This window comes from Eutrema salsugineum, unplaced genomic scaffold, assembly GCF_000478725.1.
Source record: "Eutrema salsugineum unplaced genomic scaffold, Eutsalg1_0 scaffold_2, whole genome shotgun sequence".
Classification (NCBI taxonomy): domain Eukaryota; kingdom Viridiplantae; phylum Streptophyta; class Magnoliopsida; order Brassicales; family Brassicaceae; genus Eutrema; species Eutrema salsugineum.
In genome coordinates, this window is record NW_006256829.1 from 15,335,715 (window position 1) to 15,349,737 (window position 14,023).

General features: G+C 34.1%; 2 protein-coding genes across 3 annotated transcripts; both read left to right on the top strand.

Annotated features, from left to right (window-relative positions):
• Positions 1-8,343: 8,343 nt before the first annotated feature.
• Positions 8,344-9,757, top strand: LOC18018382 (protein NUCLEAR FUSION DEFECTIVE 4). 2 transcript variants are annotated; one of them, XM_024155780.1, is made up of 2 exons: positions 8,344-8,647; positions 9,646-9,757. In XM_024155780.1, exons 1-2 carry the CDS (start codon positions 8,375-8,377, stop codon positions 9,652-9,654), a joined length of 282 nt encoding a protein of 93 aa, XP_024011548.1. In that variant the 5' UTR covers positions 8,344-8,374; the 3' UTR covers positions 9,655-9,757. The 2 variants fall into 2 exon arrangements, with proteins under 2 accessions (XP_024011548.1, XP_024011547.1); XM_024155779.1 differs by lacking the exon at positions 9,646-9,757 and adding an exon at positions 9,488-9,532.
• A 227-nt stretch (positions 9,758-9,984) lies between these two features.
• On the top strand, positions 9,985-10,668 carry LOC112086691 (probable transporter mch1). Its single transcript, XM_024155777.1, has 2 exons — positions 9,985-10,470; positions 10,556-10,668. The coding sequence occupies exons 1-2, from the start codon at positions 10,167-10,169 to the stop codon at positions 10,609-10,611; spliced, it is 360 nt and encodes a 119-aa protein (XP_024011545.1). The 5' UTR covers positions 9,985-10,166; the 3' UTR covers positions 10,612-10,668.
• The last annotated feature ends 3,355 nt before the right edge of the window (positions 10,669-14,023 follow it).

Consider the following 14,023-nt stretch of genomic DNA (forward strand, 5'->3'; position numbering starts at 1 on the left):
TGGCCATCCACGAAGCTAGTAGAGAGTGTGTTTGGTTGCGGTCCATGACTCAGCATATCCGATCAGATTGTGGTATGGACGAAGATAAGGAGCCTACGGTGATGTATGAAGACAATGCAGCTTGTATCGCTCAACTCAAGGACGGCTACATCAAAGGTGACCGGACGAAGCATATTCTGCCCAAATTCTTCTTCACTCATGAGCTGCAGAAGGATGGTCAGGTCAAGGTTCAGCAAGTCCGATCAAGCGAAAATTCAGCCGATCTATTCACTAAATCATTACCGACTTCTACACTCCGGAAGCTCATTCATCAGATAGGAATGCGTAGACTTAGAGATCTACAATGATGCCTAAACCAGGGGGAGTAATGCGTGTTGTACTCTTTTTCCTTCACCATGGTTTTTCCCACTGGGTTTTCCTGGTAAGGTTTTAATGAGGCAACGTTCCCTAGCGCATTATAGAGATCCCGATTTTGTGACAGGCACGGTTACCTTGTCCAAGGGGGAGTGTTATAAACAAATGGACTTCTAGTAACCGGCCCATTAACCATCAGGTTAATGTCTCATGGCCCATTAGGGTTTCTGATACATTAGTTATGTAATGTATATATACACTGCTTATGGAAATAATAAGATTAGAGTTTTTCCCTTAATATTTTTCAAATATTTTTAATTTTCGAAATAATTATTTATATCTTCTAAAAATTCCAAAAATTCAAAAAAAAGAATATTATTTTAAAATATCGTTTTAGAAAATACGTATATTTAAAATTTATCTATAAATATGGTTTAGAAAACGTGTTCTATAATTCTAGTATTTTATAGAATTTGTTTTCTACTATTTAATATAACTAGGTGCCTTGCGCGGACCTCTGAAAGATTTAAAATTGTAAAACAAAACTTTATATTAAATGAATCAAAAGAATTGAGACGTATATAATCAAAATAAAACAAACACATAGAATGAAACACCTAAAATGCAATACTAAATAAATGTATGAAACCCACAAACTAATTGAACTAAGACAGATATGAATTCTTCATTTTCACATAATGGTTATTCGTTTTCTTCTTTTTCCTCTTTTTTATCTTTTGGTTGTTCTTTTTTATTGTCTTTTCTTTATTTATTTTCATTTTCTTCCAACCATCCAATATCTGTGTAGCTAGATAGTAAGTATCAATATTCTAATACCTACGTAGAGATGGCACGATAATCATGTACAAAATATACAAAGGAAGAGAGGAAGCACCTATACACTGTAAGATAACAAAAACCAATGACCAGCTACAGCCAAAAGCTTAGACAATTACAATACGTATAAACAATAAGAAGAATCATGTATAAAAAATATTATTTTTCAGTTTTCTTATTTCTCATCTTTTGATGTCTACTTCTTCTTTCTCTTTTGATTTGTCTTCTTCCTCGTTTTCTCCTTCTTTGCTCAATTCTTATTCATATTCTTTATCTTTCAGTTTTTTCTTCTTCGTATTTTTTTTTATTCTTTTTCATTGTGTTTGATCAATTCTTCTCTTGACTTTTTCTTCTTTTTTTCCGGGTTTTACTTGTATTCTTCTTCCTTATCCCATTTCAATGTATTTTTCTTCTTTCTTTTTGAATTTTTCTTTCTCTTCTTTTCTATCCAATTCATTTTTCTCTTCTTCCTCTTATTCATCTTTCGGAGTTTCTTCTTCCTTGTTTTTTCCTTATTCTTTTTCATCGTCTTTAACTTCTACTTCTTCTTCTTTGACTTCTTCTTCTTACTCTTATATATCTTTCAATCTTCCTATCCCTCATCGTTTTCTTCATCATCGTCTAGTCTCCCGACTTTTTATTTTGATTTTTCTTCATCTTTTCTTTGCTTCTCAGTCTTCACTGTATTTATCTTTTCAGAATGATTATTATTCCGATTCATATTTTCTCTTGTCTCCATATTCTGATTTGTTTACTTGCAAGGAAAATGGTTTCATCTTTCTCTCTGTCTCTATCTCCCTCCTTCTGCCTCCTTCTGCCCCTCTTTTGTCTCTCCTTCACTCCCCCTCTCTATCAATCCCTCTCTCTCTCTCCCCCTCTCTTTGTATTTCCCTCTCTCTCCCTCGTTCTCCATCTCTCTTTTTCTCTCTCTCCATTCCTCTCTCTCTATATTCATAACTTAGATCTCCTTAGGTTTACCCTTCTTTTTCTTCTTCTTATTCTCTTTAAATTAATGATAAATTCTACAATATAGCTTTAGCCTTATCTCCTCAACTTCTCCTTCTCTCTTTTGTTCTCATCGTTACCTTCAAGCCATCATCATCTTTTTTTCCACTTTTTTCATATCAATCACACATTTCTTTGCCACCCAACTATCTTTTCTCGTTTCATCCATTTTTCTTTAGCTTCTGTGTTTTCCTCATGCATTTCAGTCAAGGGTTCAGACCTGTTTTAGTATTGTCGAATTCAATGTATGAGTGTTCAGTCTCTGTTGGCTCATGTTCAAGTAAACCAGTGAACTTCAGAAACACATAATAATCTGATTTTAGTTAACATAGAAACCTGTTCGAGATTTCAACTCATTCTTCAACCTTCTTCGAAGATACAATATAAGCTTTGTCTTGTAAGATTTGGGTTTTATAGAAGCAATCAAAGGATTGACTGTTTTAAGATAAATTTAATTCAAAAACTAAATTTTTAAAGCAATAGAGTTATACGACACATGAATTACTTGTTACACATCAAAACATATGAGATATGCAACGTGTGAGTATGTTCATTCTGAAATTCACAAAAATTTCAGTCATCTATGTTTCTTAGATTCTGGTGTCAGAGAATCAAGTAGTTCCAGCAAGCTGAAAAAATTTACAAAGATGATGAAAATTACAACCTGAATATTTCTCTAGCAAACATTCTTCTTCCTCTGTATTGATAACTCTCCTTCCTTCAGCTGGTTTTATCTCTCATCAGGGGTTAAGAAAATCGATGAGTTCATTAACAAATAATGAAACTAAGAAATGCGTCAGGGATTAACCATAATATAATTCAACACCAATTGGATGGTGCGATTTGCAATTGGTTTGCACTCTGTTCTTAATACGATTGTTGTATATCAACAAGAACTTGACATGCGTAAAGATTCTAGTCACATACATATAGAAAAATTTAATAAAGAAAAATACAAATATCTAATAGGATAGATGTTTTAGGGTTTAGGGTACGGCTATGACCGAGAACAAAATCACTGGCTTATGAACTAACTCGTTGGCCCATTATCGAAGGAAAAATCCACGGCATGAGTTTTTACATGTAGGATTAATGATCGATCAATCAAAACAAATTAAAACGACACATAATATTTTTTTTATTAATGCCACATAGGACAATTGCTGTGGAAAGACACCTAAGATTTTTGACTTCGTAAATAATAGTATAGATATCAACCGAGTATAGAATAGATATTCTACCATTTGTTTTGTTTTCTAGATCTCTCTATAAAATAGTTATCTAGAACATGTACTATATTCTACATATTTTAGAATATGTATTCTATTATCCATTATATATTCTATGTTTTCCAGAATTAAACTTTTATTGATTTTTCTTCGTTCTAGCGAATATAGAATCCGTATTCTACTAAACGATTAACAGAATCTGAGAAACTCTAGGATCAAGTTTTATCCAACAAAATTAAATATTTGAAAATATATATATATATATATATATATATATTTCACGTTTTTAACATATTATTGATTTTTTTTCTTTTTCCTCTTCTCTTTCATGATAATTTCACGATCTCCTTCACGATAATTACTGTTCTTCTTTGTTTTCTATTCTGGTTATTGAATTATAGTGCATATCTATGTCACCTGTGGTATATAGAGATCGATTCTCAATAAGGATTGAGTTTTTGCCATTGATGAAGAAAAAAGAGGTTGATTAGTAACTTTGGAATCAAGTAAGACTCTTATGGAATTAACAGCTATGGTGTTAGAGGACTTTGGAATTGTCAACCACAGTATTGAGTTCAGTTATGTACCGAGCAATTTGATTGATAACTTAGGTTCTCACCAGTGATTATCACAAAAGATCGGTAAGTGAAAAATTTTGTTGGTTATGTTAAACAAAAATGCGTCTACACGTAAAGTTAAAAAATAGACGATAGAGAAATGTCAGAGAAGACGATGAAGATAAAAAAGTCTGTTCTTAACTTTTTTTCCCCATAAAATTATATATATTTTTTTTAATTTTAACTTTTAAATAATAATAGTGTAAAACAATATATTAATATTAGATAAATCAATTTTTAGAGGTAAAAGAGGATTATCCTTAATACTAAGAGGACACAATATTTTTAAAAAGTTTTACGGGGACAAGAATCTCTATTTTGTGTCTTATATTTCTAATTTTCTCTTGACTCAATTTAAATACATCATCACGTAATAATGTCTGTGAGGAAAAATAGCTTCACATAATCGTGTTCAAACAGATGGCCATATTTCATAGTTTAACCCCTTGAAAATCTTATCAAGTATGCAACATTTAAAACAACTATTTCCACGTAATAAATAATTTATGTATAGAAAATATAAAAATCTTTCTCTAATTTAGAAGTACTACTTTCTCTTTTTTTTTTTGGTGCAACAAAGTAATACTTTCTATCTGCAAAAATCATTACTCTCATTAAACAAATTAAAATATTTTGACCAATGAGGTAATTTGAGTGGATACATCTGTCACTGCGAATATATGGAAGGAAAACTTGCATAGAAAACATATACACCATAAAGCTTTTTTGGTAAACTATCTTTTACAGATCACATATTTTAATCATCTTTATGGCTAAAGTCATCCTTAAGAGTATATAATTCAGCGCCTAAACCAGACAACATCAGAAAGAGTTTAGGTACTGGGTACTTGTCTTCAAGCTTCTTAACCTGCGTTTCCTGCGGCGGCGATCGGGTAATTTTGCATGCATGTAATTTTGGCTTTATATGAAATTGTATTCTTCAAATTTAAGATTTATATATTTTTGTTGTTGTTAACCTGCGTACTCTTCGCCTACGTTTTCAGTGTAATTTTAACAAGTAGGTTGGAGTGATATAGTGGGTTTATAGTTTACTGTGTGCTAAATCATGTTTCTATCTGCAAAAAATCCATTAACAAGTAGGTTTGTGTTGTCAATGGATTTTTTTTTTTCCGATTATATCAATTATTTATTTTTATTTTTTAAGTTTGATGGAATCCTTATTTAAGACTTCAGTATCTGCATTTATACTTTAGAGGAACAATATCTTAAACCTAAGTATTCTAATATCTCTTTCCACCACTTATGTTTTTATTGATTTGGATCTGTCATCTCCATTGACATTTCTGGATCCCACTTTCTGTTTCTAAATTTCTGAAGAGTTAAAGATAATGTTTTGTAATGTTTTTCTTCTATGTTTGACTATTGTTCAAGAACTGAAACCTAACACTAGCGAAATTTTGGGTTATTTCATTTATCTGATCATTAATTCAATGTTTCTTGCAGGATCTAAAAATAAGAAATGATGCAAATGGACGAATCGAGAATGGAAAGCAGTAGAAAAGAAGCAAGAACAGCAAAGGCGATTGCAGTGGAGAAGTACAAAGCAGGGGATCTTGCTGGTGCCAAAGCCTTTGCTATCAAGGCAAAAAGTTTAGATCCGGCCCTTTGTGGTCTTATCTGCCTCATTACTGTTCTCAACGTGATGATCGGGTTCGAGAAGAAACTAAACGGCGAAGTTGATTGGTACTCTATTTTAGAAGTCGAACCAACCGCGGATATTGCAACGATCAAAAAGAGCTACAGTAGATTGTTTGTGAACATTATCATGGACAATGACAAAGAAGTGGGTAGCATTGTTGAAGCAACCAATATACTGGATGAATCTTGGAGAGTTTTGTGCAATGAAAAGAAGAGGCTAGATTATGACAAGAGACGCGGAATCCAGCCACAAGTTCAAAATCCGAGAAGAGTCCGGAACCTTTTCAAGGGTAAAAATTCTTCATCATCATCATCCTCATCATCAGATGATAGCAGCTTCTGGACAAGATGCCATCACTGTAGCTTTACCTATAAGTAAGTACTGGAAAGATCAAAGGTTCATTTGTGTTAAATGCAGCCAGCCATTTGAAGCTGTTGAGTATCCAGATCCATGGAGCTGTGAAAACCAGCAGATCAGGAGAGAGACTCAGGTTCCAAGCGTGAGCTTGATTTTGTCAGCACCTAAACCTGTCGCAAAACCTCAGAGACTTGTCGACAAAGGAAAGAGGGTTTCCGTTCCAGTAAACCAACAAAGAAGAGAGAGTCAGGTTATAAGCTTCACTTACACTCCAGTAGTTTTGTCAGCGCCTAAACCTGTCGCAAAACGTCAGAGACTTGTCAACAAAGGAGAGCGAGTTTCCGTTCCGGTAAACCAACAAAGAAGAGAGACTCCAGTAGTTTCCGTTCCAAGCTTGAATTACACTCCGGTAGTTTTGTCAGCGCCTGCTCAAACAAAGAAGATGTTTAATGAACAAAATGAAGAAATCGTTGAGGTGATAGTTGAGCAGATGGTTACTTCAACGCCTTTACCTGTCTTTAAATCTCAAAGAACTTTCGATCAGCCGAAGATGTTTAATGAAGAAAATGAAGAAATAGTGGAAGTGATCATTGAGCAAGCTGAGTGATCACTATGAAGTGAGATTTTATCTTTACTGTTTGTTTGTTTCCTTTTGTTTTTTTAATGTTGTTGCATGCTCATAGAACATGACTGTATCTTAAAGCAGGGATATTTGACTGGATTGAGACCCTGATCTTATCTTTATGATTTTGAAATTCGTATCTCCATATATATGTTAATGTCAAAGTTGTAATGTGATTTACAATTTGAGACTTGGAACGTAGAACTTTTGAGAGATTTTCCCCAATTTGTTTTGAGGTTTAAAGACTTATAATAAATCTAACACTGATGTCATCTGTTACTGTTGCATTTCTCATTTATCTTCTTTAAAGTAATCTTAAGTTCTTAAAATAAAAGAATACTGGTAAACAAAAATGTATAAATAATTATATTTTTGTATATTTAAGCTAATAATATTTTAAAAGACTTTGGCATAGCTACAACATATAATGTGTTCTTTTTGAAACATTGTTTCCCAAACCAGATTGTTTGCAAATTGTTTTGAACACAAAGATTGTTGTACTATTATAATTAAGTGAAAAACAGAGCATCTCTACAAAATAGTGTAAAAAACAGTGTATATCACTTGCATTCGTGATTTAGTAATTTCCCTTTTGAAAATTGGCATAAGTTCTTTTCATTTTAATATTTTGCAATATGAATTGTTTTCATTTTTAAAAAATTGCAATATTTACGATTCTCAGTTTCGCTAATGTTGAAAATGAGAAGATATTGTGTGTATAAGTTAACTAAAGTTGAATTCAAAGTAACCCATAGGTTTAAATTTATTGCACGTATTGTTATGGTAGCTGACTCTAGTGTTTTACAAGATTGCAATTTTGGTTATTAAAGATATTGTGTGTATTGGTTAACTAAAGCTAGATATAACATCAGTGCTATTTTAGGCATAGCTTTACTGATCGCTCTAGACAATATTACATAGAAATCTAATGAATCTATCAACGTTAGTGTAACACGCATTTACTTATAGTCTAATTTGTTAGTGTTATGCCTATTTTCCATTATTTAACCCTCCTTTGCTATTTACAATTTTATATTTTTATGTGTTGTTCTTGAAGTATGTTTATTATGAATATTGGTGTACTTTTGAATATCACAAACAATTATTAGCACCCTGTGTTCTACTGGCTAGTTCTTATTGCTTATCATAAGGCACCAAAATCCAACAACCATTTCATTTTCTCATCAAACATAAATAGTGTGGGAGCTTTCAACTAACAAAATGATATCTTTTTGCAGTTATATTGTTTGGTTTATGTTTTTTTCAAACTGATATTTTGTTATTATATTTGTGTTTGGTTTATTTGGATGTTGTATGTCTGAAATAGTTGTTAATTTTCTTTGGTATATAACAAATAATTTTGAATTACATTTTTGAACTTATTCGGTCGCAGAAAATAAAAACAAAATATTATAAAAAATTATTTAAAACTTCAGAGAGATTATTTAAATAATTTCTAATTTTTTTGGATTATCTATTTTTTTTCTAACATCTTTTCTTCTCAATTTGTTTGTTTTGCAATTTTTTTTAAAAGTTAGTTGTTTTCTTTCCCAAAATGATTACAAGTTAGTGAGTTACCACTTACCGAACAAAAGGAAAGAAAAAAACATATCTAGCCACTGAATATAATGACTTGGTGGCTCACAAACTCGAGTCTCTATTCAAAGACCAATGGCTAGTCTTCGTGTGTGCCATGTGGATCCAATCTGTCGCCGGCGTCAGTTACCTATTCGGCGGCTCTATGTCGCCGGCGATTAAGACTGCCCTAGGTTACAACCAGAAACAGATTGCTCTTCTTGGCGTTGCTAAGAACCTCGGCGACGCCATCGGGTTCGTCTCCGGTGCCTTATCGGAGGTCTCACTGCCATGGGTGGTTTTGCTCGTCGGTGCGACTCAGAACCTTGTCGGCTACGGTGTTCTCTGGTTCGTCGTCACTGGACAATTGCCTAATTTGCCCCTCTGGATGGTGAGATGACTTTTCAAATAGATACATACATTTCTTTGCGTTTCCCTTATGAATTATGAATTATGGTTTAGTCACTATGATTCTCTGTTTCTTTATTTTGAACAAATATGAAGATGTAAGGGACTAGATATTGTTAATATGACCAGATTTCAACAAATTTGGATAGATTTTGTGAATATGATGATTTTGTGAATGGATAGATTTTGTGAATATGTCCAGATTTCAACAAATTTAGATTGTGTATAGTAAGTATGTGATCAGATTACAAGAAGCAAAATTGTGTGTAGTAAGTATGTGATCAGATTACAAGAAGTAATTTAACTAATTTAGATTGTGTTTGGTCCTAGGCATGTTAAGATTTAGTTCATATGTTTGTGTATATGAATTTACTAACTGAGCACGCAAGAGCTCTAGATATTATTTTGCAAATTTCACATTTTGAGAGAATTTAGGGCATGTGAATGCATTTTCTTTGTGGTGAATACTGAGTAAAATAAACTGGATATCAAGGAAGTTACGAGTAATTATTATACATGATTTGATATAGAGTATAGAACTATAGAAAATTTAATGTGTATGCCTTTGTTAAGATAAAGGCTTGAGAACTGTTACTATCGCAATGCTACATGGAACAGATGCTATAATGTGGTATATGCAAGTTTTTTTTTGTTTAAGCTATACCTAGCAATCTGGTTACGAACTGGTAATGGAATTTTTTTGATAGACTTACTAGCAACATTGCTAGACTCCATTGGAATCTAAATCATCTTTCATTCCTTAGTTTGATTGCTTAGCATATCACAACTGTTATTCATTAGTTTTGAGCTTTTCTTGTGTAAGGAAGTTTTCCAAGCTTGTGTAGGAGAGATTTAAGAACATCGGCAGATAAGTTCACTGCTACAAGTATGATAATGAAGTGGAGAAATGTTCAAGTCCTTCTCTAAGCATTTGCCCAGTTTTAAGGGAAGTTGGTGACAAAGAGACTAATTCTTGGACAGGTTACATAATTTGATAGACTGAAGCCCGTATGCAGATCACTTTGAGAAGTACAAGATGGCCTACATATGTTAACAACTTGAGTTCTTACGGATGCTTAGAACATTTCCTGGAGTATCAAAAACTATTTAACTTGTTTTTCTTGACTAGTTATAGATCACATCCTTTGCCGAGAACAGGAGAAGATTTCACCTTGTTACAGGCTTTGGGACAAGCTGACTTCTGGCTTATATTTATGTCTCTGGTTCTAGGTGTTGGTTCGGGGATAACGGTTATAGACAATCTTGGTTAGATTTGTTATTCCCTTGGGTATAACAACACCAAAGTATTTGTCTCACTGATTAGCATCTCCAATTTTCTCGGCTGTGTTGCTGGTGGCTACTTCTCAGAGCTAATCATAAGGCACAACTAAAAAACCCAAAAAACCATTTCACTTTAACATCAAAAACATAAAAACTAACTGACATGTTTAATATCTTTCTTCCTCTTCTCAAGAAAACTCTCATTTCTAAGAACATTGGAAATGTCTGCGGTTCAAGTGATAATGTCTTTAGGGCTCATCTATTGTGCTATAGACTGGCCAGGGAAGATATACGTAGTGACCATTGTAATAGGAATGGGTTATGGTACTCACTGCGCGATTGCACCTGCTTCAGTGTCAGACATTTTTGGACTGAAGAGCTTCGGTTCTCTCTACAATTTCCATATTATAGCTTTGCCTATCGGGGCGTTTGTGTTCTCAGGTGTGATAGCTAGTAACATCTACGACTACTACGCAAGAAAGCAAGCCGGACCAACCATAGAGACTGAGTCGCTCATGTGTACAGGTTCATTTTGTTATTCAGTTACGTGTGGTCTTATGTCTGTGGTGTGTTTAATGGCTATAGTGTTAAGTCTGAGTGTTGTTTATAGGACGAAGAAGTTTTACTTCAGACTTTACCGAGTGTCCAAGACTTGAATTCTGCTAAGCATCTACCGAAATTTCTATCTGGAGTTCAAATATATTGACTGTATTTTTGAAATAGGATTGCCTTTCTGATTTAGGTAACTTGTATTACATAAGCATCTACAATGTTATATTAAAAGTTCAAATGTATTGATTGAATTATTGAAAGAGTATTAGACAAAAGAGTTGGATAAATTACATTACTTAACCATCTAATGAACTTCAACTTATGTTCCTTTGCGCATAATAATGTACAAAATGGTGTTTAAACCACTTATATAGCCATATTTTATAGTATAATCCCTTCAAAATCTAAAAATTGAAACATATTCTCTAACTAATTATTGATATTAAGCCCTAACGACTTAGTAGGATTCAAACTCTTAAAACCAACAGTTCCACACAATAATACTTTGTAGATAGAAAAAAATATTTTTCTTATTTATTATAAACACGAAAATCTGACTGCAGTAAATGACAGAGAGAAATAAAAAACACATGTTGATTGGCTTGCTGATACGAAGAATAAGAATATACTCTTATCTGAATACGTAAGTAATTTGGCCAATGTTTGAATAATTACATTTGTGAATATAGGAAAAAACATAATTTGCATAAAAATTATTAATTGCACCATAAGTTTTTTTTGGTATACTAATACTCTACACATCCCCATTTTAATAATCATTTATGGTGAAATTCTATTGAAAGTCACTATAAAAGATTTTATTTCAATGGCTAAAGCATAAAGAAAAGATAACAAAACATATAATTGTTAATTTTCGTTTAGTAATCTGAGTGGTAGCCAAAGAAGATGGAGGAAAAATCTGAAGCTGTTTATTCTGATTGTCTATACGCTCATGTATATAGCATCATGACTTTATGTCGTATTTTATTTTATTTATATGCGTTTTTTTGTCTTAAAGGCTATTCATGACGAATCAGGAGAGATAGTCAGTGACATTAAACACAATCTCGGAGTATAAAACAAGAACGAGGGCAAAGAGCAATGCACCTCGCCGGACATAATTCTACTCACACTCTACTTTCAACTGCAATCTAACTCTTAGCTTAAACATTTATTTTTTTTTGTTCTTATTCTTGTAAACTCTCTCTAGGTGAATTTGACTTTTGTATTATAATCCTCAAGAGAGTTTATAAGAACAAGAACAAAGAAAAGATATGAGTTTGAGCTTAGAACTTGATTGCAGTTGAAAGTAGAGTATGAGTAGAATTGTGTTAGGCAAAGTCCACTGCTATTTGCTCTCGTTTTTGTTTTACATTCCAAGACCATGTTTATTGTCTCCGGACCTGATTCATCATGAATGGTCTGACAAATTAGAATGAAAAACTTTCTTTATTCTTTCACTCAGATCAATCGACCTTATGTGTATACATGTACAAGAGTTGATCTAAAAAGGCAATAATGTGAAAAACGAATATATACAAATCTAAGAATAGATACGATGATATCGTAATGCCCCCCCCCCCAAATTCTTTCTTTCCCAAATGCCCAGCTTCAGAAGAAATGCATCAAATTCTTTCTTTCCCAAAGCCTTTGTCAGAATATCTGCAAGTTGGTCCTTCGTAGAAACATGCTTAGGCTTAATAATCCCAGCAAGTATATCTTTACAAACAAAGTGGCAATCGGTCTTGAAGTGCTTCGTACGTTCATGAAATACTGGATTATTACTGATGTGTATAGCTGGCTTACTATCACACATGATCGTCATGGACTCATCATGAGTAATACCAAAGGCCGAAAGAAGAGCTTTAACCAATTTAACCTCTGAAGTAACCTCTGTCATTGCACAATATTCGGCTTCCGTAGATGATCTTAAGACTGTGTCTTGTTTCTTTGTTTTCCAAGAGATCGGAGAGTCACCAAGCTGAAAAATATAACCCGTAAGGCATCAACGAGTCAACAGGCAAGCGGCCCAATCCGAATCATAGCAGCCAGTAACATGCAACAAAGAGTCAGCTTTGAGAAGGATACCTTGCCTGAGAGTACCTTTGAGATAACGAACACACTTCCAAGCAGCAAGCCAATGATCTACTCGCGGTGCATGCATAAACTGAGAGCGAATATGGGTTGCATAAGTCAAGTCGGGCTGAGTTGCTGCAAGGTAAATGAGACGACCCACCAAACAACGATAACGCTCCGGATCAGCCAAAAGAGGACTTTGAGCAAGAGCAAGTTGGTGATTCTGAGCTATAGGAGAACCTGCAGGTTTGCAACCAAGAAGACCGACTTCTTTAACAATATCAGATGCATATTTGCGTTGACAAAGATAGAAACCAGAAGGACTTTGAGCAACCTCTAAACCCAAAAATTATTTCACAGGGCCGAGATCTTTCATGTGAGAGCAAACAAGCAAATAATTCTTGAATGTCTGAATTGCTTCCAAAGAATTACCGGAGATGATCAAGCCGTCCACATAAACCAAGATGCGAAGCAAGACATCACCCTTAGCGTACACGAAAAGAAAATAATCAGAACGATTTTGAACAAAACCGTAAGTGCGAAGAGCATCTGAAAGCTTTCAAACCAACATCGAGGTGCCTGTTTCAAACCGTAGAGAGATTTCTGAAGTCGACAGACCCGTGTCTCCCCTGGTGCTGATTTGAATCTTTGAGGGAATTTCATGTAAACTTCTTCATGTAAATAACCATGAAGAAAAGCGTTGTGAACGTCCATCTGAACGACCTCATGATTGTTATAGATGCAAAATCTAAGAACAAACGAACTATAGTCATTTTGGCAACATGAGCAAAAGTTTCATCATAAACCAAACCTTCCTGTTGATGATTTCCAAGGACCACAAGCCTAGCTTTATAATGTGCAATCATACCATCAGATGTGTATTTGATGGTAAAAACCCATTTTCATCCCAAAGCTTTTTTATTTGGAGGCGAATGTTCTAATCTCCACGTTCCAAGAGTATCAAGAGAATGAAGTTCTGAGTCAACCACCTTACGGAAATTTTCAGATTCCATAGCTTCACGAAAAGAATGAGGAGTAACATCGGTCACCAGTACTATCAAGAAACTGCGATGTTTAGATGAGAAACGATCACAAGACACATAATTAATAAGAGGATATAGCAAACCTGAGGGGAGCTGTGGATCAGGTGAAATTGAGGTGAGAGAGGAGGAGAGATGAGTAGCAGAGATTGTTTCAACGACAAAATCACAATACTTCGCAGGACGGGTCTTTTTCCGATGACCGCGACAAAGCGTTCCTCTGAAGCAACGACAACACTGTCATCAGCCTGATTTGTTGTTGTAGTCGAGTCCACTATAGGAGGCACATCAGTGGGAAGTGAAGGTGTATCCACAACACTAGGAGAATCAGGAGTAGTAGGAGCAGCAGCAACGTTTGGCACATCCTCTTCAACACCAAGTGTCGGAGGTGTAGTCGATGGTATAACCTA